The sequence below is a fragment of the Lissotriton helveticus genome, chromosome 3_2 (assembly GCF_964261635.1).
Source record: "Lissotriton helveticus chromosome 3_2, aLisHel1.1, whole genome shotgun sequence".
NCBI classification, from domain to species: Eukaryota; Metazoa; Chordata; class Amphibia; order Caudata; family Salamandridae; genus Lissotriton; species Lissotriton helveticus.
This window is the reverse complement of record NC_136062.1, coordinates 486618913-486644406: the sequence shown is the minus strand read 5'-3', so window position 1 is coordinate 486644406 and position 25494 is coordinate 486618913. Positions and strand designations below refer to the sequence as shown.

Sequence of the window (25494 nt, the reverse complement as noted above, 5' to 3'; positions counted from 1 at the left end):
GGCACACAAACGAGTTTATTTTAACAAACTGACTACACTGAACGGGGTACCGGTGCACCCTAAACTGGAAACACAGTGAATAACACAAGAGACTTGGGATTAGAGAGTGCCGCAGAATCTGGGACTATTAGAAAGGCCATGAAGAGGCAGGACACACGGCTCCTACCCTGAAGAGCTGAGTGATCCTCTGCCGTGACAAAGCGCCGGCTGGGTCACACAGCTAACAATCCGCTTATGGCAAGCATGTCCCTGAACCAGCAAGAGGAGAGCTTAGCCTCTGGCACAACACAGGAACCTGTGCCTCAGCAAGGGTTCGGCTGGGAGTTACCCCGGCCCGGACCCAAACCCATCTCTGCACAATACAACTTCTCTTCAACTCAAAGTCACAGGACTGCAGATCCGATGACTGCATTCTGCCGTTACTTCTGTTCTGTTCGGCATGGCCCTAAAACACTTACAAAATTGTCTAAAAGTACAAAAAAATTATCATATTGCTTGTTAGAAAGATTATGTTAAAGATGCAAACTTTAAAACATCTGCCAAAAGATTACGCATAGTTAAGCACAGGCAGGAAATGTACAGGAAGATCAAAAGGGCAAGTGGTCCTGTGTGAGGGTCCTTATGAATAACATTTTTTTTGAAGAGTTTTATATAGCGCGAACTAGAACCGAACCGAATCAGTTATCAGAGCGCTTTACATAGCACCAGTTACGTTACATGAGGACACACTTTCATTTTAGGCACGGGGAGATTAAGTGATTTGCCCAGAATCACAGGAGGTTTTTGGCGTCGTTACCGAGACTCGAACCAAGTTCCCCAGGTCGGAGGTCGAGCGCCTTAGCCGTTAGGCCAACCCCTCTCCCCTTAATTTATAACATTAATGTGCTTACCTCAGAGGTCTACGCAGATACCTTCTTTTGTGCACCGAACATGCTCATGTGTGTCATTCAGGCAGGAACCCAATGCAAAGGATATTCAGGAAGAATCTGTGTCTTACACTAAGAGTGATCCATGACGTTTATATCTAATAAGCATGCATATATGCAGTATTGCATTGAAAAAGGTAACTATGACGGACTGGCCGTTCCAGGCATCAGGCGTTTCCCAGGGCGACTTGAAGGGTAGGGGGGCAGTTTAGTTTGGAGGTACCAGGTTTGTACAAGTGCAGGAGTTTAAAAACACTGCAAAGTTCTTTGTATATTCAGCAGCTTTCGGTCAACAATACAAGTGCCAAGATAACTTTGGTGATCAATGTACCTGCTGGAGAGAGATGGGAGCGTGTTTTGTCTAGTGGCTGTTTTACTCATCCAAGGTAGTGCAGAGGGGTAATATGCCTGCTGCAAAGAACGTCTACCATGCATATCAAAGGGCAATATGTTATGTGCATAGTTCAGTGGGTACTGCTTTGTGTTCACTTCCCGATTGAAAGGACACTTGAATACATATGGCCTGGCAGTTCGGGCCAAACTGTTCCCATTGGACGCAAGGTCAAGGCTGATCTGCATATGGCTGGGTCCAAACTGGGGTGACATGGGGAGCAAAAAAACGATAGATTTAGGCCCAAATCTCTGTACTGGGGTGAATGTATGACATTGTTCTGCATTCTGTCCATCAGTTGTCCTTTTTGCATTTGTCACCCCGAGTGGGATGGGTATGCTCAGACGTGGGTCTCGTGCTCTAAACCCACTGCAGAAAAGCTATCCTGGCTGATGAGGGTTGAAAGCCAGAAACCGGTCCTAGGAAGCTTGTTTCCAGTTCAGGGAGGACCTAGCTTGGCAGTTCGGGCTGGACTGTTCCCATTGGGCGCAGGGTCAAGACTGATTTGCATATGGCTGGGTCCAAACTGGAATGGCACCGGGGTGAATGTTTGACATTATTCTGCATTCTGTCCACCAGTTGTTCTTTTTGCTATATTATGCTTGAGCAGCTGGCTGGCTGACATGAATATGAAGGAGCCTTTGTGGGTTTCCGTGAGTCTAGATTCTCCTGAAGAGTCCCTTTCTCTTCTGAGCCCTGCTTAACACAAGTGTACACGAGGAGCCCTGTATTCATGACCTCAATGTTTGAGACAAAAAATACTCATGGATTTCTGAACAATGAGAGTAAAAGCATTAAGGTAACATGTTGTTCCTGCTTATATTTCACACGCTTTACAAAAACCTGTATTCCCTATGAGTGTTTGCTTTTTCCTGAATTAAACCTCAAATAAACATGTTTATTAATTATTTGAATTAAATAACGTTATAAGCAGGGCTCGAGTCGGGGTACCATGCGGGTGGACGGCGTCCCCCCACTTATTTTACCGGGAGCTCGATAGCTGGAACAAATGGAGCTACACATTCACTCTTTGGCCTCTCTGGGGCGAGATCGGAGCCCATTCAGAATGCTGCTCATGTGCTGGCTTCTCTGATGCAATCACATCTAAGGGGTGAGCGAGGGGAGGCAATGAGTCTGATTGTGCTAGCCACCTTCGTGACGTCACTTTCTATCGTGACGTCAGCGTCCCCCCACTTATTTTTTTAGGACTTGTGCCCTGGTTATAAGCTGTAACTGGTCAGTGAATTGCTAAACATACTAAAAATTGGTATGTTTTGCTATTTCTAGCCACACCCCTAACTCCGCCGACTGATCCAATCTTCGGTTAATCTCACCCTCTAATTCTCCACCCACAGGGCCATATTACCAAGAAAAGGCGATACATTATCGCCGTTTTTATCGGCAGGAAACTGCCGCTAAATCAGCGATAATGGGCTTGATAATATGTCCTTGTGAATTCCCATAGAAGCCCATGTTCTGATGTTAACCTGGGCTTCTATGGGAATTCACAAGGCCATATTATCAAGCCCATTATCAACACTTTAGCGGCAGTTTCCTGCCGATAAAAGCGGCGATAATGTATCGCCCTTTCTTGGTAATATGGTCCACAGTTCCCCTACTTTTTTTCCCCACTTCGACCCCTGGGTAGGGTGGGGGCCCGGGAGTCCCTAGAGTGGAAGCAGGGAGCCAATATTCAGGTTGAGACACTCGACGAGGTGATCTACCAGGGCCAGATCAGATCTGTATCGATTCTTTGGAAGACGATCTATCAGGTATTGAACATTGAAATCGATTGTGGTGTGGATGAGACTGCATGCTCTCATCCACAGGGGAGGTCAGTAGCAGAGGGAATATCTGGGGTTCAGTGTAGGTACTTACACCCATGACCTACCTTGTGAGTAAAAAGTAGAAGGACTTTGGGGGATCCGTTCCAAGCACGAGGACACTGGTCAGAGACCAGGGTTTAATGGGGCGTGGCTAGGACGAGGAAAAAGATGGCCGCTCAACCTCAACGCAGCATCTCTGTCCCCGCATCAACCATGTGTAGGAGGTCTGCAGCAAACACACGACTAAACAGACCACTAAAAACAGCTCTGAGCGTCGGAAAACCAGAGCTCCTGTGATTTATAGTCATTCCTTGAGAAACCCCACAATAGGGATCTCTTCATAGGTAAGCGTAACCGTGTTAAAAGTGGCGGGCCAACCCACTGGTAAAGGAAGCAACAGGCATGTACATTGCGGAGCATGGACGCATCTCACCTTCATCTCCTGAGCGTTGCTGGTGGTTGCCTGTGCTTGTGTGTGTGACCAGCCTGGCAACCTCAAAAGGAATGATTGTGTATCGACTGCCAATCGCAAGATGGTGCCCAACAACCATCACATGGCCGTCAGCAAGGCGCCCTATGACGATCCCTACTCAAAACAACCCTGATCTGACTAACTTCAGATTCCTGACGGCGTAGCTCAGACATTCACACTTTCCCTCAGCCCTGAATGTACACTTTCTGGGGCGCTTATCTATTGCCCCCTGGATACCCTGGTAAGGGGTGAACTTCTCTACCTGACTCATTGGCCCCTCACATGTGTTTGCTACTAATCTTACTTTACTTGGGGACTTTAATCTCCATCTTGAGAGCTTGGATTGCAACCGTCATATGTCCTTTATCGAGGATTGGGTGTTCCTAATTTGACACTTAAGTTCATCGCCTACTCATGTTGAGGGCATCTTCTGGACCCTATTGCTTCTAGCGTCAAGGATTTGCGCATAAGTCTGCCGCTTCAGCTCTGGTGGTCAGGCCACTTTACGGCACCGTTTAAGAATAGGGTTCCTTCTCATTGTCCCATAGCGCAGCCTTTTCTGAAATCCGAGGTCAGAGACTGGTCCAAACTTAACTACACAGCATGAAAAGAGCAGCTCCTCAGCACTCAGCCTCCTCGTTCACAGCCACTCGACTCGGGTAAAGCTTCGACTCATCCGTGGTTGGATGAGGCTGTTGAGATCGCTCTTCCACTGACCAGGGAACGCACGGTCAGATCTCATCCTCCTGCACTTGCAGCTGGCGAAAGATTCTCTGCAGATAGTTGCCAACCTTAATAAGCATGCCACTGATGTATCTCTAGTGGAGGCTACTCACTTGGCAACCAAGATAGAGTGTGCCGCCAAACCAAGCAAAGGCTCTCCTTTGGATTGTGCATCCTTTCTGGCTGCTCTACTATCCATTAAACCAGGATCTCCGTGGGATCCTCTTCCACCAGAGAAGCTTAGATTGTTGGATACGACAATCTTAACTGCGATCTTGGAGTTCCTTAGTTCATCACCGAGAGGAGGGATCGTCCCTTGGAGATGGAAACTCGCTTTGGTCCTCCCTCTTTTGAAAAAAGCAAATTGGATCCTTCTTGTGTCTCAAATTTTCGACCTAGCTCCTTGCTACCAGTTTTCCCTAAAGTTCTGGGAAAACATGTCAACGCCCATCTCACTGCATTTATTAAGGCCCATTATCCCCTCCACCCTTTACAGTACGGCTTCAGGGCTGGGCACATCACTGAGTCCGCCCTTTGTGGCATGACGGAACATCTAAGACAATATCTGGACGAGGACGTACGGCCGCACTCGTTCTGTTGGATTTGAGTGCGGCATTCGACAAGGTGTCCCACTCTGGCCTGGTTAACAGACTGGAGTCATTCCGCCTTGAAAGTTCAGCTTTGGGGTCTCTTGTCTCCTTCCAAAAGGACCTTATGTTTCAGATCTCTTTGGTTGACGTAAGATCTAAATCACAGGCTTTGACTTGTCTAGTTCCGCGAGGCTCTATTCTTCGCCCCTCACTATTTAACATCGATGTCTGCCCTTTGTTGGACCTAATAGAGAGCTGCGGCCTCACCCTGTTTTCATACGCCGATGACACACAGATCATCTTTACTCTGTCTTCAGCACAGAACCATGACCTGTCCTTCTTGCACCTGGGCATGACGAAAGTTTTGTCACGGATGAACAAAAATTCACTCAAACTTAATGGAGACAAGACTGAGGTCCTGGTCCTGGGTAATAACACCTCCCTTTGGGGCCTGACACATCTACTAAGGTGAAAAATCCGGGCTTTCTTAATGACGAGAAGCTCGCCATGATGCCGCAGGTGGCTAAAGTAACTGTCACCTGTTTTGCAGTCCTTAAATGGCTGAAAAAGATTCTTCGGTTAATTCCCTTAACGGTTCGAAGGACTGCAATTCTGGCTCTGGTCATATCCAGATTGGAATATAGTAATGTGTTGTGCGGGCAAGACCTCGCCGTCGTTTGCAAATTGTTCAAAATGCTGCTGCCAGGTTGTTCTTTTGCTAACCCAAATATACTTCAGACTCTCACTTGCTCCAGGAACCGCACTGGCTCAAGGTCTCTAAAAGTATTGAGTTCAAAGCCCTGTGTTATATGTTCAAAGTCAAAGTTGTCCTGGCACCACGTTACATCCAGGAATTGGTAGTTCCTTATCAGCCGACTCGGTCCTTGAGACCCTCGATTCAAGCTTTGTTCATTGTACCGAGATTTAGTTTAACCTGTATGAAAGGCCATTCCTTTGCTACCCAGGTCCAAAATTGTGGAATTCTCTGCCAGTCACTCTCAGAAATTGTAAGTCATTTCTCACCTTTCACAAATGTCTACGTCATTGTTCTGGGACATTTGATCTGCGTCTGCTTTGCGCCGGGAAACCCTTCGGGGAAGCTGTGCACATTATAAGTAGGGGTGGGCGGAGCTCGCGGAGTTTCACTATGTGGAATTCTATGGAGTTGCATAAAAACTCAGTGGAATTGCACTGAGTTCGGCGAGCGGGCGGAGTTGCTCCACTCGCCCACCCCTAGTCAGTATCAATCTCTGAGTGTTGCCAGTTGCCAATGAACCAAGATATGAAGTGGCAGTGAGGTTAGCTGGACATGTCATTGCGGGACTCCTAGGATAATAAGTGACCTTACAGGCACTGGCAGTTAGCCCCAAATCATCTTCAACTGTAATAATCTCGTGAGTTATGGCCCCTACTGCGAAAGTTACAAATATCAGAATAGTGGCGCCTTTGCAAATCCACTTCTGAACATTGGGTACTGTGGATAATGTGTGCTTACCGCTGTAGGTTATTGGCTGGAACAGCCGAGGGTGGTGGCCCGGTCTGGTCTTGGTCCGGCGTCGACAGGCCAGCTCCTAGCCTGGGCAATGACTGGCCACATCCTGCGGTGAGGGACTTTAGCTGGCATTTTCTTTCTTGGCACGTTTGAAGGATGGCCCTGCCCCTCCTGTGGAAGGGACATTGGTAGCAGACATCCGCGGCTCACCAGCAAACACTGCTACACCCGCCAGTGGGACTTCGATGGCACTATATTGTGTGTTTGTTGATCCTACCCATTGTGAAGTCTTGTCATCTTCTCTACCCAATAGCGGGGTATGAATGTCTGAGGTGGTGTGTTCCAACCGTCACGCCTTTGGGGGAACTACCTCAGGTTAGCTTTAGCGGATGCGCTCTCTGGCCCCCCAATTGTTAGGGGGTGAAAGGAAGAAGCGGTCCACCACAACAAGAAAACCCAAGCTTGCGACCCCCCTTCCCGCGTGCACACCGGGGGTCTCAGGTGCGCACCTCCCACTGCCCCTACGAGCTTGAGCTCAACCCCAGAGTAATTTCCCACATGCACGTGTGCCACCCACCACCACACTAACTTCACAAAATGCAGGGGAGTAAGCGCATGTCTCAGGCATGCACAGTTCATGCCTGACTACTACAGAGGAGAGGTGCAGAGCCAGAGTGCTATCCTTTAAGGAACCATCTCGGGTGGGTGAACTCCGCCGCGAGGCGTATGCGGAGTTATTGCCAAACTCCGCGCTCCATGCTCCATCATCAGGAGGTCAGAATGCAGCTTATCACAAGAGAGGCTGGAACGGGAATGGTAACATTACTCCAAGTGCAATGGGTTTGTCCTACACGATAGCTCTGCACAAGACGCATAGGGTTGCAGCAGAAGATGCCATCACGGCCAACCAATGAATGTAATAGGATTTTCCTTGTGAAGTTAACACATTTCACCCTATGCATGAAATGCACAGGGATTTACAACTGTCCTGAGCAGTCTTTCCTGAAAGTTCTCATCGCCTCCTGTCTCCACCTGTACCAAAGTCGCAGAACCTAGACATCCCCTAAGACTAGACACGTCTTCAGCAAGTCACTCACCAGATAATCTCGCGTAGGCCACCGAATCCATTCCTGGGGTGAAATCAGGGTTATCCAGTAAAGGGACGGGAAGGTAGTGAGCTTGTGCTTGACATTGGTGTGGTCCCAAACTTCCATGGGGACCCTGATGATATACGAGGCATACAAATTGGGTGGTCTGTGCTGCCTACAAAGGAAGGGAATCTCCTGGAGGGGGAGGCCTGCCACCTCCTGATCTTGAAAGAGCCAAGGCTTTTCAGACTCCCATCTACTCCATTCCACAAGAAGGAGCAGTTGAGCCACCTGAAAGTAGAGGGACAAATCCGGGAAGCCAAGTCCCCTGCTGTGAGAAGTTGGCCTGATAGGTGATGTTTCCAATTCTGGAACCACCTGTTATCAGACCAAACAATCCCTTATGGTGTCTGGTTGTAAGTCAACCTTATTAGACAAGCTATCCTAGGGGTAGCATGGACTAAGCAGCCTAAAGGCTTAACTTAAGAGGTCGTGTTAAGCGAGCTGTTTTACCACATACAATCCTGTAATATCAAATGAAAGGACACCACACAAGTATATATTATAAAAATATATGTGTTTATTACTAAAAACAATCCCCAGTATTCTTTATGAATAAAGGGGCACAAGCGTTAAATCAAAAGCACAGTTTAAACATACAAAGTTGCACAATTATGGATGAGGGCGGGGGCCACTCAAACCATATACTAAACAAGTGGTATAAGAGATACCAATCGAACAGTGGTTAGGCCTAGGGCCTAGGGAATCGCTGGGAGCAGTCAGGACAAGCAGTGCTGAAGTCGGGAAAAGCCCGCGGGATTCGGGTGCAGTGCGGAAAGCGCACGCATGCACCAATGTTAACCAATGGTGCGTAAAAGTTGTAAAGTTAAAGTTTAAGGACACTTCCGCTGAACCTAGAGGAACAAAACTTAAGACACAGACCCTAGAGATGTGTACCAGTGTGGGAACACCGGCGGAGCAAAGTTACCTCACCCACAGGAAGCGGGTGCACAGGGTCGAAGTTGAGTCGGGTTTCGTCACGCAGGCTCTTGGTGCTTGAAGCTGAAAGGGCTGCAGGCGGGGTGAAGGAGAAGTGTCCGGTGGAGTCCAAGGGTGGACTCAAGTCGAAAAGTACCTGAAAGCAGAGGGGACAGAGTCTGGGTCACTCAGCAGTGACCAGGGTGGAACCAGGACGGAACCAGGCAATGTCGGGTGCAATCAGGTGGTCGTCGAGGAGCTTCTCTCCGCTGTCACGTGGGCTCTGGGGCATCTGCGACGTCCAGGAGCGGGTCACGATCTGTCCCACGAGGGCTCTCACCGTCGGCGCAGTCGGCTTCAAGTTTGGAGCAAACAACACTTGGCAAGAGCAATCCACGCGGAACCGGGAGATTGCTTCTCACTCGAACCAGGAGGGTCAGAGTGGGGGCTCCTTTTCAGGGGAGCGGGTGCAAATCTGGAGCAACCAGAATCACAAGTCGTATTCATAGTTTCGTCGGCACAGGGACCACTAGCCAGCTGGCAAGTGACCGGGCCAACGCGTTGAGCCAAATGGAGCAGAAGGGCCCCACGCAGCACTCGTCGAGTGTGGAGGGCTGAACTTCGGTGCAAGAGTGGCTCAGGGTGGGGGCTTCTCAAACCCCGGTGTACAGCTTCGAGGGTCACTCGTGGGCTGCACGGTCAGCGTCTCGTGGTCAATTCAAGATGGCGTGCCCCACGCTTCCGGTCACCTCCACGGGTCTCAGCTCTGCAGGGACTGTGGATCGGGCTGTTGGAAGGCAGGCAAGCTTGATCTCGTCGATCTCTGTCGCTCGAGTTCCAGCGGGAACTGCAACAAAGCAGACGTCGATGGCTGGATGGTGCCTGTTTGCACAGGGTGGTCACTCCTTGACCACAAGGGAGATTCTTCAGTCTTCTACGTTGAGTAGGATGTCGAAGGGTCCAGAGTTTTGTTTCTTATGTTTCATCAGGAAATCTGAAGTGCATTGGCACTGCTCCCACTCTTATTCGAATCTGGGGGGCTGGATTACCTGCTAGGTCCCCTCCTATGGGTGGGACCCAGGAAGGGGGTGGATACACCCCTTTCCTTTGATCCAGGCCGCCCTGGCACGAGGGCTGGAGTGCCCCAGAACCGGTTTGGCCGGGTTATGCAAGGGGCAGCCTTGTGCGCCCCAAGCAGTGTCTGGTTTCTTTCAAACCTCCCTGCTACAATCCACTATCTCCTGTCTGGAGGGTGATAACACCCCCCTGCGACAGGAAACCCTTTGTCCAGGCCCCATTTGGCTGAGTTTCGGTCAGCTGCAGGGGGTCAGACTCGTGTCTGTGGCAGAGGCATCCATTTTGTGGATCTAAGGCCTTTTTAGAAATTAACCGCATTTAAGTAAAGTAACATGTCTTACCCCTCTAGAGGGGTGGAATGCTATCCCCGTCGCCAGAACTGGCGAGGGGATAGTATTCCAAATCGTATGACACCTTACACGACATGTTTTGATAAAGCCAAACCAAAGTTGCTATATAACCGCGAGGATTATAAGGCACTTAAGAGTATATGGTATGGCCTTATCCTGAAACAGCTTAGGGAGTTGTTCCCGACGGCTGCAGACAGGCTCAGCTCATGCTAGAGCTCCATCTCACATCAAACCACGCACTCTGCCTCCAGGATTGATGAGGCCTTCCATAGGAGTGGCTCACAGGTTAATATGTGTCCAGATATAGGTTTAGATATAGGTATACTATATCTAAGCAAGGGGTGATTACACCACCTTACCCCAGCTGAGTGATCAGCCAGTTGTGTCAATTTAAGAACCAGCCAGGGGTGGCAAAAGATATGCTGCAGCCCCTGGTAGGCCTTGGTGGCTCCTATGCCCTGGGCACCTATAGTGCATTATACAGGGGCTGACAAGGAGTCCATTTCCAATTGGGGTATGTACCTAGGGTACATGGAATCCATTTTACAGAGAGAGCAGATGGCCTGGGGCCCTGATTAGCAGGGAACCAGGTCAACTAAGTCAAAAACCAGCTAAACACAAGGCAAAGAATCGGGGGTAACCATAGTCAGGTAGCCACCTTACTACACAACCCCCCCCCCCCCCAAACGCAAGGAGATAAGGCTATCCTTGGCCAGGTAAGCCTATATTGCCTGAGTGGCCATATAAGGAAGTACCTGCACTAGCATGGGTACCCCCTGTCTCATGGTCCACTAAGCAGTCCCTCACCCTTGGGTTATTAGAGGGTCTCCACCATAGGGAATCACTACCTTGGGTGTGTTTATGCAAAGTCAAAGGCTGGTTTGGATATGGAGTATTGAAGTGAGGCTCTACTAATTTAGGGCTTAGCTTCCTCCAATTATCTTCCACCATGTGTGCCTTTCTTTCTTTAACTGAGTTGCACTGTGCTCTCAGGGTCAACCTCTGGCTACCTAAAGCTGGAGGCTGGGTCCCTCTGTTTGGCTTGCTGGAGGGACAGTTCAGGTTTGGGCCCTTTGGGTCCCAGGTTTGGCTGTGCCCAACAGACTCCATCTGTGGGAGGTCCCTAACTGTATTTAAGGGGGCTCCCTCAGGAGTTTTTAAAGTTTTCACCTCACTAGGGCTACTAGTTTTGGTGCCCCTAATCTGTTGATGGGGGTGCTTTATTTGACAGGGGGCCCTCTGGGTCTCACTGTCCTTCTTGTCCTCTGCAGCCCTGGGCTGGCTAAGGCAAGGGAGAGAGGGGCAGGTTACCTGCTCCAGACTGGGTCCCACCTGAGAAGGGTCCACTGACATCAGAGGCTCGGTCAGGCTAGGCCTAACCACCTCTGGGGCAGTTCCTTCATCAGGGGTAAGATCAGTTCCCTGAGGAGGCTGATCCTTTCCTAAAGTCTGGTGAGGGGGAGATTTCTCGTCCTCCTCTGTGCTCTCAGTTTGTGTGGAGTTATCCATCATTTCAGGCTTCACAACACACATATCAGTTTGAGTTTGGGCTGTGGCCATCACAGCCCCACCAACCTTTTCAGGAGGAGACTCAGTTTGGGTTTCTGCTGTTATCATAACAGCTTTGCTATTCTGTTCAGGAAGAGCTTTTGCTAAAGATGGGGCAGAGAGTTTCTCAGCCCTACCAACCTTTTCAGGAAGGACATCTTGAATTGGGGCTGTAGCCATTACAGCCCCACTAACATTTCCATTGGAATTTACCATTCTAGAATGGATTTCCTGTTCAACCTCAGCCCAGATTTCCAAATCATTACCAAGTAGGCAGTCTACAGGCAAGTTTGATGACACTGCCACTCTCTTTGGGCCAATGACACCTCCCCAGCTGAGACTTACTACTGCCATGGGATGATTTGTTTTGATGCCATCAATGTTTGTCACCTGGTATGTGGCACCAGGTAAAAGTTGTTTAGAGGGGACTATACCATCAGCCACCATGGTGATGCTAGCCCCTGTGTCTCTAAAAGCTTCAACTTTCAAACCATTGATGATGGGTTCTTGTCTATATTTGCTCAAAGTATTTGGGCAATCAGAGAAGTTGGCAAACCCCATGCCAGTCTCATAAACAAGATCATTGGGTGATGGGGACCTGGATAGGCCAGGGTCCACCTGAGCTCCAAAAGTAAACCCACCCAGATTCCTGGGTGTGCTTCCACTTCCTGGGGGATTACTGCTGACAGTAACAGGAGGTGTTGAAGCTGGCTTTGGAGGTATATTTTCTTTATTGTTATTCTTGGGACAACAGTTGTCTGTTTTGTAATGCCCAACCTGTTTACAGGCATAACAATAAGGCTTTTTCTCTGTTGAAGAAGTGTCTTGGGACCCACCCCCATTCTTGGAGTTTTGGGGCCCTGGGGAAGTCTTTTCTTTATTTTTATCCCCACCCTTATCTTGAGGTTTGGTAGACTCCTTCTTCTGGTTACTGTCCTGATTCTTAGGCCTAATCCTGGTTCTGACCCACTTGTCTGCCTTCTTTCCCAATTCTTTTGGAGAGGTCAGATCAGAGTCCACCAGGTGCTGGTGTAAGAGCTGGTTCTGACAATTACTTAGGTTCTGCTCCCTCATAATCAAATTATACAATCCTGTAAAGTCATGTACTTTGCTGCCATGTAGCCAACCCTCCAGAGCCTTAGTTGCACAATCAACAAAATCAGTCCAGTCCTGAGTCTGTGTCTTCTGGGTGTCTCTGAACTTCAACCTGTACTGTTCAGTGGTTAAGCCAAACCCATCTATCAGAACACTCTTCAGGACTTTGTAATTGTTTGCATCCTCATGTCTAACAGTGAGGAGCTTATCTCTCCCTTTCTCTGAAAAGGAGTACCATAAGATTGCTTCCCACTGTTCCTCAGGAACCTGCTGTACCATGCAGGCTCTCTCAAGAGCAGTTATCCACTTGTGGATGTCATCCCCTTCCTTGTAGGGGGGCACAATCTTTGTCAGGTTTCTACTATCATAGGACCTGGGTTTCTCTTTAGGAATATTGCTGCCACCAGTGGCATCTAAGCCACACAATTTTTGCTCTCTTGCCAAGGCAAGTCTAGCTTGAGCCAAGGCTACCTCCTCCCTCTCTATTTGGAGTTTGACAGCCCTCATTCTGGCCCTATGCTCTAGCTTTTGAGAAGCAGTCATGCCTCTCTGAGATTCTCTTGAGGCACTAGAAAGATGAGAGTCCCCTGAGGGAGATCTCACTCTTCTGTTGCCTGGGAGAATGTCATGGTAGGATCTGGGGAGGTGCTGGCCCTCTCCATTTCCCAGTAGGTCTAAGTTGGCCTGGCTAAGCCTGGCAACTTTACCTTGGTTAACCCCTAGCTCCTGATCTTCAGGTCCATCTATGTCTGAACCATCCTCCTCCTCTTCCTCCTATTCTTCTTCCTCCTCTGGAGTGGTATCAGTTACAGGGGGGTTCACTCCATCTCCTGACTCTAAGGGAACTTCATTCGCCTTCTCTAAGTCATCCTGTTCTAGAATGGCTATCAGGATAGGACAGGTGGGACTTCTGCCCCTTTTTAACCCTCTTGAGATGCACAAGGCAATCAAGTCCTTTCGGGTTAATTTGTCATAGCTGGAAGTTGCCTTGGTAAGGTCAACTGTCACAGGAGCAGACCCTGAGGCTTTTCCTGTGTCAGACATGACTCTAGTGTGGTGTAAGTGATGCACCTACCTACGCTAAGTGTTTCCCTACTGTACCTTGCTAGTGAGTTGTAGTCAGGGTGTGCTAATCCCTTCAACCTACAACTACTAAGTTCAGTAGAACTTAAATATGCTAAGCTTTTGATTTATATGTACCTAGAGGTACTTGATGTGATCTTTCAATTTGATAAAAAGATTGCAATGGTAAAACAACAGCAAGCTCAAATCCCACCGCTGCCACCAATGTGAGAAGTTGGCCTGATAGGTGATGTTTCCAATTCTGGAACCACCTGTTATCAGACCAAACAATCCCTTATGGTGTCTGGTTGTAAGTCAACCTTATTAGACAAGCTATCCTAGGGGTAGCATGGACTAAGCAGCCTAAAGGCTTAACTTAAGAGGTCGTGTTAAGCGAGCTGTTTTACCACATACAATCCTGTAATATCAAATGAAAGGACACCACACAAGTATATATTATAAAAATATATGTGTTTATTACTAAAAACAATCCCCAGTATTCTTTATGAATAAAGGGGCACAAGCGTTAAATCAAAAGCACAGTTTAAACATACAAAGTTGCACAATTATGGATGAGGGCGGGGGCCACTCAAACCATATACTAAACAAGTGGTATAAGAGATACCAATCGAACAGTGGTTAGGCCTAGGGCCTAGGGAATCGCTGGGAGCAGTCAGGACAAGCAGTGCTGAAGTCGGGAAAAGCCCGCGGGATTCGGGTGCAGTGCGGAAAAGCGCACGCATGCACCAATGTTAACCAATGGTGCGTAAAAGTTGTAAAGTTAAAGTTTAAGGACACTTCCGCTGAACCTAGAGGAACAAAACTTAAGACACAGACCCTAGAGATGTGTACCAGTGTGGGAACACCGGCGGAGCAAAGTTACCTCACCCACAGGAAGCGGGTGCACAGGGTCGAAGTTGAGTCGGGTTTCGTCACGCAGGCTCTTGGTGCTTGAAGCTGAAAGGGCTGCAGGCGGGGTGAAGGAGAAGTGTCCGGTGGAGTCCAAGGGTGGACTCAAGTCGAAAAGTACCTGAAAGCAGAGGGGACAGAGTCTGGGTCACTCAGCAGTGACCAGGGTGGAACCAGGCAATGTCGGGCGCAATCAGGTGGTCGTCGAGGAGCTTCTCTCCGCTGTCACGTGGGCTCTGGGGCATCTGCGACGTCCAGGAGCGGGTCACGATCTGTCTCACCATCGGCACAGTCGGCTTCAAGTTTGGAGCAAACAACACTTGGCAAGAGCAATCCACGCGGAACCGGGAGATTGCTTCTCACTCGAACCAGGAGGGTCAGAGTGGGGGCTCCTTTTCAGGGGAGCGGGTGCAAATCTGGAGCAACCAGAATCACAAGTCGTATTCGTAGTTTCGTCGGCACAGGGACCACTAGCCAGCTGGCAAGTGACCGGGCCAACGCGTTGAGCCAAATGGAGCAGAAGGGCCCCACGCAGCACTCGTCGAGTGTGGAGGGCTGAACTTCGGTGCAAGAGTGGCTCAGGGTGGGGGCTTCTCAAACCCCGGTGTACAGCTTCGAGGGTCACTCGTGGGCTGCATGGTCAGCGTCTCGTGGTCAATTCAAGATGGCGTGCCCCACGCTTACGGTTGCCTCCACGGGTCTCAGCTCTGCAGGGACTGTGGATCGGGCTGTTGGAAGGCAGGCAAGCTTGATCTCGTCGATCTCTGTCGCTCGAGTTCCGGCGGGAACTGCAACAAAGCAGACGTCGATGGCTGGATGATGCCTGTTTGCACAGGGTGGTCACTCCTTGACCACAAGGGAGATTCTTCAGTCTTCTACGTTGAGTAGGATGTCGAAGGGTCCAGAGTTTCGTTTCTTATGTTTCATCAGGAAATCTGAAGTGCATTGGCACTGCTCCCACTCTTATTCGAATCAGGGGGGCTGGATTACCTGCTAGGTCCCCTCCTATGGGTGGGACCCAGGAAGGGGGTGGATACACCCCTTTCCTTTGATCCAGGCCGCCCTGGCACGAGGGCTGGAGTGCCCCAGAACCGGTTTGGCCGGATTATGCAAGGGGCAGCCTTGTGCGCCCCAAGCAGTGTCTGGTTTCTTTCAAACCTCCCTGCTACAATCCACTATCTCCTGTCTGGAGGGTGATAACACCCCCCTGCGACAGGAAACCCTTTGTCCAGGCCCCATTTGGCTGAGTTTCGGTCAGCTGCAGGGGGTCAGACTCGTGTCTGTGGCAGAGGCATCCATTTTGTGGATCTAAGGCCTTTTTAGAAATTAACCGCATTTAAGTAAAGTAACATGTCTTACCCCTCTAGAGGGGTGGAATGCTATCCCCGTCGCCAGACCTGGCGAGGGGATAGTATTCCAAATCGTATGACACCTTACACGACATGTTTTGATAAAGCCAAACCAAAGTTGCTATATAACCGCGAGGATTATAAGGCACTTAAGAGTATATGGTATGGCCTTATCCTGAAACAGCTTAGGGAGTTGTTCCCGACGGCTGCAGACAGGCTCAGCTCATGCTAGAGCTCCATCTCACATCAACCACGCACTCTGCCTCCAGGATTGATGAGGCCTTCCATAGGAGTGGCTCACAGGTTAATATGTGTCCAGATATAGGTTTAGATATAGGTATACTATATCTAAGCAAGGGGTGATTACACCACCTTACCCCAGCTGAGGGATCAGCCAGTTGTGTCAATTTAAGAACCAGCCAGGGGTGGCAAAAGATATGCTGCAGCCCCTGGTAGGCCTTGGTGGCTCCTATGCCCTGGGCACCTATAGTGCATTATACAGGGGCTGACAAGGAGTCCATTTCCAATTGGGGTATGTACCTAGGGTACATGGAATCCATTTTACAGAGAGAGCAGATGGCCTGGGGCCCTGATTAGCAGGGAACCAGGTCAACTAAGTCAAAAACCAGCTAAACACAAGGCAAAAAATCGGGGGTAACCATAGTCAGGTAGCCACCTTCCTACACCTGCTCTTAGGGGGAAGTGTTGCCAATCGCGATTTTAGACGTGTTTCCTACCATGCCAAATAAACCGAGCCAGCTCCGACTGTGTCTGCTGGATCCAGCCCACAGGTGGCCGCAGGGGAATGGTGCAAAACAGATATAGGATCTGGGGGAGGATTGTCATCTTTACCGCCGCTACTTTACCCAACCAGGACAATGGATAGTGTTTCCACCTCCCCAATTCCTGCCTAATTTTCTGACGCAGCAGAGCATAGTTAATGCTGACTGTGGCCGGGAGCGAGGGGGCCAGCTGGATCCCCAAGTATGGGATCGCATCTGTCGCCCAGTGGAAGTTGAACGATCCCTGCAGGGACTCTCGAGTGGATCTCTCCAAAGACATGTCTAATGCCATTGACTTGCTCATATTAACCTTGAAGCTGGCCGCTTGCGCAAAAGACTCTAGGTCCTCAAGGCATGCAGGCAGTGACTCTCTCGAGTGAGACAAGGAAAGCAGGACATCGTCGGCGTAAAGATTGATTGTATGGACGTAGCCTCCGAACCTTATTCCCTGCACCCTCGGGTTAAACCTCGACCTCTGCGCCAATGGCTCCATGTAGAGGGTGAAGAGCAGGGGTGACAGTGGCCACTCCTGCCTCGTGCCTCGTTCAATGGCGAACCGGGGGGAGATACAGCCATTAATTCGGACCGTCGCAGTTGGGAATTTATAGCAGTTCGAAGTACGAAACTTCTCACCCATCCCCACCCTCTCCAAAACTCTTTCTAAATAGGGCCAATGGACCTGATCGAACGCCTTCTTGGCGTCGATAGCCAGCATCATGAATTCCCCCTGAGTACGTGTAGCTTTTTCGACAAGATGCAGGACCCTCTTGGTGTTGTTGGAGGTTTGGCGCTCAGGGATAAAACCCGCCTGATCCGGGTCGATTAGGCCACCCATGTGTGGTGCAAGACGAGCTGCTAGGATTCCCATGTATAATTTAAGATCAACATTAAGGAGAGAGGGCGATATGACCAACATTGCAACCGATCCTTCCCCGGTTTAGGAATGACCGCGATAGTAGCTTCCAGGAGGTCCCCCGAGATCGCCCCTGGTTCTGAAAAGGAATTTAAAAGACTCGAAAGAAGGGGAGTTACCTGTGCACAGAACGTCTTATAGAAGCTCGCGGGAAAGCCATCTGGCCCCGGCGTTTTTGCCAACTTTAGGCGGGAGACAGCTGCGATAACTTCCTCCGGTCGAATATCACGCTTTAAGTGTTCTGCTTGGTCTGTCATGAGAGCTGGAAGGGGAACAGAATCGAGAAAGGCCTCTCCGGCAGAGGCCCCTGCTAGGGAACTGGCATAGAGGTTGGCGTAAAATTTGCTAAAGGCACAAGCAATGTCAGCATCTTCTGTGGCGCGACTACCGTCCTGTCGGAGAATCTCCTGCACATTCTGGCATTGCCGAGCTTCGCCCAAATTGTGAGCTAATAGACGCCCACACCGATCCCCGCCAATGTAATATGCGTGCTTTAGCCTCAGTGCCGCAAATTCCGCCCGGTCAATAGCCGCCAGTTGTTGCCGCATTGCCTTAAGCTGCCTCCAAATTCGAGGAGCCCTCATTCGCTGGTGCATTTTTTCCAGCTCCCGAGTCTGCTGAGTGAGTTCCTCCTGTTTACGCGCGCGTTCAACATTGTCTGCTGCTGAGATTGCTATAAACTCGCCCTTTATTACCGCCTTCAGCGCTGCCCATTGTGTCGCAAGTGTGGTGTCTGCATTACTATTGTGTGATAGATAGTCAGTAATAACTCGCTGTATCCATGTAACCACCTCCTTGCGGTGCAGTAACGTTTCTCGAAGGCGCCAGCCTTGTGTCGTACGCAGGGCAGGAGGGAGGGAGAGAGAGGATGGCGGTCACCAGTGCGTGATCTGAAAGAGAGGCAGTCCCAATTTCTACAGTGGTCGTAAGCGCTTGCACGGAAGGGGAAGCTAGTAGATAATCAAGGCGGGCATATGTTTTGTGTGCGTTAGAATAGTAGGAGTACTCCCGGCTCCGGGGGTGAAAGCTGCGCCACAGATCCACTAAGCCTAACTCGCGCAGGCGGGATTGCCCCTCAGAGGTGAGGGCACCTGATTAGGAAGTGCGCTGGCATGACCGGTCTAAAGTATTGTTGAAAACGAAATTAACCGCTTCCGTGCGGCGCGTTAGCCGCGCCCTGTGCTGGACATTCCAGAACAGGGCGGGGTCGTGACGGAACCGTTCCGTCATCAGCACAGCTCAGCCGTAACTGATGACGGAACGGTTCCGTCACCAGCATCGAAGGGGTTAAGATCCCCTCCCAGCAAGATATGGTGGTCTGTTGTATTGGAGGCTTCAGTGATGGCTAGGTGAAAAAACCTCTCCTGGCCTTCATTGGGGGCATAAACAGAACCAATAGTGAACGTGGAGGCACCCAAAGAAAATCTATATGTCAACAACCTCCCCTTAATCCACGCCCCCTTGTGCAGCACTCTACGCTTAAACCTCTGGGCCACTAGAACTGTGACTCCTGCGGTTTTCGTAGCATTAGAACTGTAATGGGAACTTCCGGGATCGGAGATGATGACAGTCTTTCTGTAACAAGTGTGTCTCCTGTAGGAGGCATATGTCCACCTGGGAATGCTCTAGAACTGAGAGGACTGCCTTGCGCTTTATCGGGTTATTCAACCCCCTCACGTTTAACGTGAGAACTTTAAGCTCTGCAGCTGGCATTTACTCGGTAAGGGTGAGAAAGGGCTGGGGAGACACACCTGCCCGCGAAAGATTCGGGCCGTGAACATCTCGCCTCCCTAGGTTACCCACACAAGGGGCACTTGACGCGACCTTCAGCGCTCGGTGGACTTGGAACAGCAGAACCCTCCCCCCAAGTACCCCACCCCAAAGAATACCCCAAAACGAAACAAGATAAGCAGAATCATAGGGTCCATCATCCCCAGATGATTGGAAGAATAGGGAATCGGGGTAGTCCATTGAACTTCCAACGGCCCCCCTCCCGCTGACTACCCAAGAAACATGGTAGATAAACAGTCTGCCTGAGAAAGTCCTGGGGATCAGCCAGTTGGAGAAGGGTTCCTGTCCGACGCGACCACCTCCACCGCGGCTCACTGGCCCTCTACAATCGCAGCCGCCAGAGGTTTCTTCACTCATCGCCGTCTGCCTTGCTGTCGCCACTGGGGCTTAGAGTCATCCATGGCGGTGACCTGGCTCGCTACCTCGCTCTCCCCGGCAGGTAGATCAATGCCCAGCAGGCGGCAGGCCTCTGACACTGACCGCAGCTGGTAAAGCTTATTGTCCAGTTTAAACAACAGACGGAACGGATGTCCCCAGCTATAAGAGATGTTCCGCTGTTGCAGGTGGGTCATGACAGGTCTGAAAAGTCTGCGTTTTTTGCAACGTGAGGGCCGATAGATCCTGAAATAAGACCGGCGACAGTCCCTGGAAGGTTAATGGGTGCATCTGCCGGGCTTTCTGGAGGATCTCTTCTTTAGTGCAAAAGTCTTGTACACAGACCAGGATACCCGGCGGTGGCGCCGGGGAAGCCCGTGGAGGCCCCACTCTATGCGCTCTGTCGAGGCGCAGCTCCGACTCCAGGGGACGCCGCAAATGTGATTAAAGAGTTCCTTCGCGAAGCGAAACAGGTCCCTCGTCTCATCGGCCAGCGTCACATTCTGAATCTTAACATTGTGCCGCCGGGAGCGGTTCTCTAGATCCTCCAGGTGGGTCTGAAAGTCAACCTGCTCGTCGAGTATCCAGAGAACTTCTTGTTGCAGGGCCGCAATTTCAGTGTCTTTCCCATCACTCTTGTTCTCTAGCTCGGCTACACGCTCACCGATTCCATCCACATCCCTACGCACCTCCCTGATTTCACCTGCGAACTGCTTCTTTAGGGTGTGGATGTCTTCCCTTAATGACGTGAACAGTGACTCCAGAAAGGCTTTAGTGATAGGTTCTGAGCCAGCTTCCTGCTCCGAGGAGACCTGAGTCGAGGCGGAAGCCATGGCGTTGTGTTGCTGACTCGCTTGAACCTTAGCAAATAGGTCCTACACAGTTTTATCTCTGCGCCCTCTGGTAGTGCACATCGCCCACTCCTGGCACCACCGGGTCCCCCAGATCAGGGCTCTCACCAATCTGTTCTGTCTCCACAGGCACAATAAACTTGCCCGACTGTCGGCGGACCCAACTAGGACCGTCAGGCCCCCGCCTACTCACTGGTAGGGCTGTCGCGTGTGGGCCAAACTGGAGTGCTCGCCTGTCTCCGCAGGCTGTGGCAAAGGCTGGTACACTCTCCCCCCAGTAGGCCTCTTCAACATCAACTGAAAGCCCCAGCGTGGGTCAACCACACACCTGCTCCTTACTTCTTCAGCAAATCACACCCTCTGCATTCCAGGCTAGACTTCAACGCAGATCGTGTGGCGCCGCAGCTCGCTATGGCCACAGGGCCCTCCTGTAGCGCTTCAGGGGCTCGCAGAGGCTATGTGTTGCACAGAACTCACTGTCCTCCGGTATGGGGTCCGCAGGTCCGACGCCACCACCCAGCCGGGACACCGCTGATTACTCCCGTGGGCAAGCCCCTCCTCGCTCCAACCGGGAAATGCAGCGTGCTTCCTCTGGCCCAGCACCCCATCACCAGGTTTGCAGGGGAGCGCTCGGCCAGGCCCTCCTTTTCAAGCCATGTCTAAGTCTGCCCGGCCCCTCGACCAGCCGGCTCTGTCACCTCACAGTCAGGAGTGGGGCCCCCTGTCCCCGCAATGTCGCCCCCGCCTCATCTCCCTGATTCGTGGTTCAGGAGCCGCCCTGTACCGTCTCTGCTGCCCCTCTCCAGTAGCGCCGGCTCCCCGATCTCAACTCCACGTAGGATTCCGCACCTCAGCTGCAGCCGTGACCATCGGGGCTCGGAAGGAAACGTCGCCCCAACATGGCGGCCTCCCGCTGCTCCTCACCTCCGTCTGGCCAATGCGTCCCACTTCAAGCGCCGACCACACCAGCCGTCAATACCCTCCTGTCTCTGGGAGGAAGGCTGCAACTCCGGTCACCGGCAGGCCGTGGACCGCTCGTATCACCCCCAGCTATCTCCGGCGGTGGGCAGTCTAATCAGGAGGCTCTGGCTGCCCCACCCGTTCCTGCGGCCGCAACTCTCACCGGCGCCTCAGGCCATCTCACAGTCAGGTGATTTGCACCCTGGGTCGATCGACCAGATCAGCCCTGCCGCGCTGCTTCAAGGCCTTCCTCTGCTCCTCCGGGGCTCCGGCACTACTCTCATGCAGCGCTTTTGGACCAGGTGCACTGCCTTCCACACAAGATGGCGTCCCGCCTTCCACACAAGATGGCGGCCCGCCCTCCACACAAGATGGCGGCCCACCTTCAACACAAGATGGCGGCCCGCCTTCCACACAAGATGGCGGCCCGCCTTCCACACAAAATGGCGGCCCGGGCCGGCACCTCGGCTCCACCTCGGACCGCCGCCGCAGGGGATCGTCAGACCCCAGTCCTCTGGCCCAATGTTGCCAACACCCGCTCTCCGGTGTCCACTCCGCCGTTCCCCGATCCGCTGAGCTCGCTGTCTCACTCCTCAGGGGTCGCGTCATAAGTCTCTGTGCCCGGGCCTCCCCCACTGGAAATGCCTCTAGGCTGGGCCTCCGAAGGCCGCGGGCAGCAAGCCCCACCGCAGCAGGCATCTCTGGTCCAGAAAGTGACCCCCGGCGGCGGGAGCTCCGGAGTCGTCCGTCCGCTCACGCCACCATCTTGGCCATGCCCCGAGCCGATCTTTAGAACGTCCACTCACTTTGGATTCACAAGTGTCGTCTCCACTCTGCCTGGAGTTAGATCTCGACGGACGGGTCACTCCATCAGAGCAGCAACGGATATCCTGTCTGCAGAACAATAAATGGATGGATATGTGATAGTGATCGATGTATCAAACCATCATAAGGTGCTCATAGTGTATGACGTGCCACAGGCTGTTTCCGTACATGATGGAAATGTGATAGTGATTGTCTGAGGGGGTGGAGAGTGCTGCAGAGGGGGGTGGAGAGTGCTGCAGAGGGGGGTGGAGAGTGCTGCAGAGGGGGGTGGAGAGTGCTGCAGGGGGGGTGGAGAGTGCGGCAGAGGGGGGTGGAGAGTGCTGCAGAGGGGGTGGAGAGTGCTGCAGGGGGGGTGGAGAGTGCTGCACAGGGGGTGGAGAGTGCTGCAGGGGGGGTGGAGAGTGCGGCAGAGGGGGGTGGAGAGTGCTGCAGGGGGGGTGGAGAGTGCTGCAGGGGGGGTGGAGAGTGCTGCAGAGGGGGTGGAGAGTGCTGCAGAGGGGGTGGAGAGTGCTGCAGAGGGGGGTGGAGAGTGCTGCAGGGGGGTGGAGAGTGCGGCAGAGGGGGGTGGAGAGTGCTGCAGAGGGGGGTGGAGAGTGCTGCACAGGGGGGTGGAGAGTGCTGCAGGGGGGGGTGGAGAGTGCTGCAGGGGGGGGTGGAGAGTGCTGCAGGGGGGGGTGGAGAGTGCTGCAGGGGGGGTGGAGAGTGCGGCAGAGGGGGGTGGAGAGTGCTGCAGAGGGGGGTGGAGAGTGCTGCACAGGGGGTGGAGAGTGCGGCAGAGGGGGGTGGAGAGTGCTGCAGAGGGGGGTGGAGAGTGCGGCAGAGGGGGTGGAGAGTGCTGCAGAGGGGGGTGGAGAGTGCTGCACAGGGGGTGGAGAGTGCTGCAGGGGGGGTGGAGAGTGCTGCAGGGAGGGTGGAGAGTGCGGCAGAGGGGGGTGGAGAGTGCTGCAGGGGGGGTGGAGAGTGCTGCAGAGGGGGTGGAGAGTGCTGCAGAGGGGGGTGGAGAGTGCTGCAGGGGGGTGGAGAGTGCGGCAGAGGGGGGTGGAGAGTGCTGCAGAGGGGGGTGGAGAGTGCTGCACAGGGGGGTGGAGAGTGCGGCAGAGGGGGGTGGAGAGTGCTGCACAGGGGGTGGAGAGTGCGGCAGAGGGGGGTGGAGAGTGCTGCACAGGGGGTGGAGAGTGCGGCAGAGGGGGGTGGAGAGTGCTGCAGAGGGGGGTGGAGAGTGCGGCAGAGGGGGTGGAGAGTGCTGCAGAGGGGGGTGGAGAGTGCTGCACAGGGGGTGGAGAGTGCTGCAGGGGGGGTGGAGAGTGCTGCAGGGAGGGTGGAGAGTGCGGCAGAGGGGGGTGGAGAGTGCTGCAGGGGGGGTGGAGAGTGCTGCAGAGGGGGTGGAGAGTGCTGCAGAGGGGGGTGGAGAGTGCTGCAGGGGGGTGGAGAGTGCGGCAGAGGGGGGTGGAGAGTGCTGCAGAGGGGGGTGGAGAGTGCTGCACAGGGGGGTGGAGAGTGCTGCAGAGGGGGGTGGAGAGTGCTGCACAGGGGGTGGAGAGTGCGGCAGAGGGGGGTGGAGAGTGCTGCAGAGGGGGGTGGAGAGTGCGGCAGAGGGGGGTGGAGAGTGCTGCAGAGGGGGGTGGAGAGTGCTGCACAGGGGGTGGAGAGTGCGGCAGAGGGGGGTGGAGAGTGCTGCAGAGGGGGGTGGAGAGTGTGGCAGAGGGGGGTGGAGAGTGCTGCAGAGGGGGGTGGAGAGTGCTGCACAGGGGGTGGAGAGTGCTGCAGAGGGGGGTCGAGAGTTCTGCAGGGGGGTCGAGAGTGCGGCAGAGGGGGGTGGAGAGTGCTGCAGAGGGGGGTGGAGAGTGCTGCAGAGGGGGGTGGAGAGTGCTGCAGAGGGGGGTGGAGAGTGCTGCAGAGGGGGGTCGAGAGTGCTGCACAGGGGGTGGAGAGTGCTGCATGCAGGGGTGTTAAGAGAGCTGCTGAGGGGTGTGGAGAGGGATGCAGACATTGTGTGGGGAGAGTGCTGCAGGCAGGGCGTGCAGAGAGATGCAGGCACGGTGTGGGGAGTCTGCTGCAGGCAGGTAGCAGAGAGAGATGCAGGCATAATGTGCAGGATGGGCCCTGCGGAGTGGTACAGCTGCCCCAGACATGATGCAGAGAGGTGTAACACCAGGCCAGAGGTGGGGCCTTTCTTAACCTAAAGACAAACTCACGCCCAGGGAAAACCCTGATCGATCCCAATTGATCCCACAGATAGTTAGTTGCACCACAAACAGGTCAGAGGAAATTGGCCCCAATGAAACACATTTGGCCACAGGCTCGCATTCCCCAAAATACCACAAAGCTAGATAGAAACACTCAACCAATCAGGACACGACATATACAGCACACGTAGTGATCACGCGCTTCTCATACCGGACATCTGGACACATACACACTGGTGCACAATAGCTATCCCGAGGTCGAGAGCCATCTGTGTTCTTATCAGACTCCAGACCTCAGTGCTGTGTCTCTGATCAGATCTGGGGGACCCCATCCTCAGTGGTTATTCAGAGGCAGCACCCCATGAACTGATCTATGTACAGATCTGTGGGTCGCCAGGCGTCAGGGGCTGTGTACTTGGTACAGGTCTGTGGGTCTCCAGTCCTCAATACTTGGCGTCATAGGCCTCAGCCGTAGACAGTGAACGAGAGCCGCTTACCTCCATTCTTGCCGACGGGCCGGAAGCACTGCCAGAAGGCGCGCACGAAGGACGAGCGGTTGTGGGGCGTGGCCTGTACGAATCCATACTCTCGAAACAGGATGTGAGTGCCCAGCCGCACACTCCGAAAGCTGCAGAGACAAAATGGAAAGATGGAGTCAGAAACAGCACCCAGCAGGAGCTCCCACTGCAGCAACTGAAGTTATAAAGGGAAAAAAAAATCAGGGAGACTGCATTCCTCATTGACTTCTATTGATGCAGAAACAATATCAGGAGTATTTTTGGGATTACAAAATCCGTCGGCTGCTGCCTGAATCGGGTCTGTCGGCGTTTATGGTGAAGAGGAGGCTATGAAACTAGTCTTCCAGCTGTGAGTGTAGAACTGAGCAACAGGAGGCCTAGCAAACCCTCTGTGTGAGTGTAAAGGGTATGTGTGCG

The 25494-nt window shown here is 52.5% G+C and overlaps 1 protein-coding gene across 1 annotated transcript in view; it reads right to left on the bottom strand.

The window, feature by feature from the left end:
- The window catches only part of CSTPP1 (centriolar satellite-associated tubulin polyglutamylase complex regulator 1), a 403270-nt gene that overhangs the window by 271172 nt on the left and 106604 nt on the right, over window positions 1-25494 (bottom strand). Inside the window, exon 3 of the mRNA XM_078684705.1 lies at window positions 25057-25187. Within this exon, the coding sequence (XP_078540831.1) occupies window positions 25057-25187 (131 nt within the window). The remainder of the gene's footprint in view (window positions 1-25056; window positions 25188-25494) is intronic.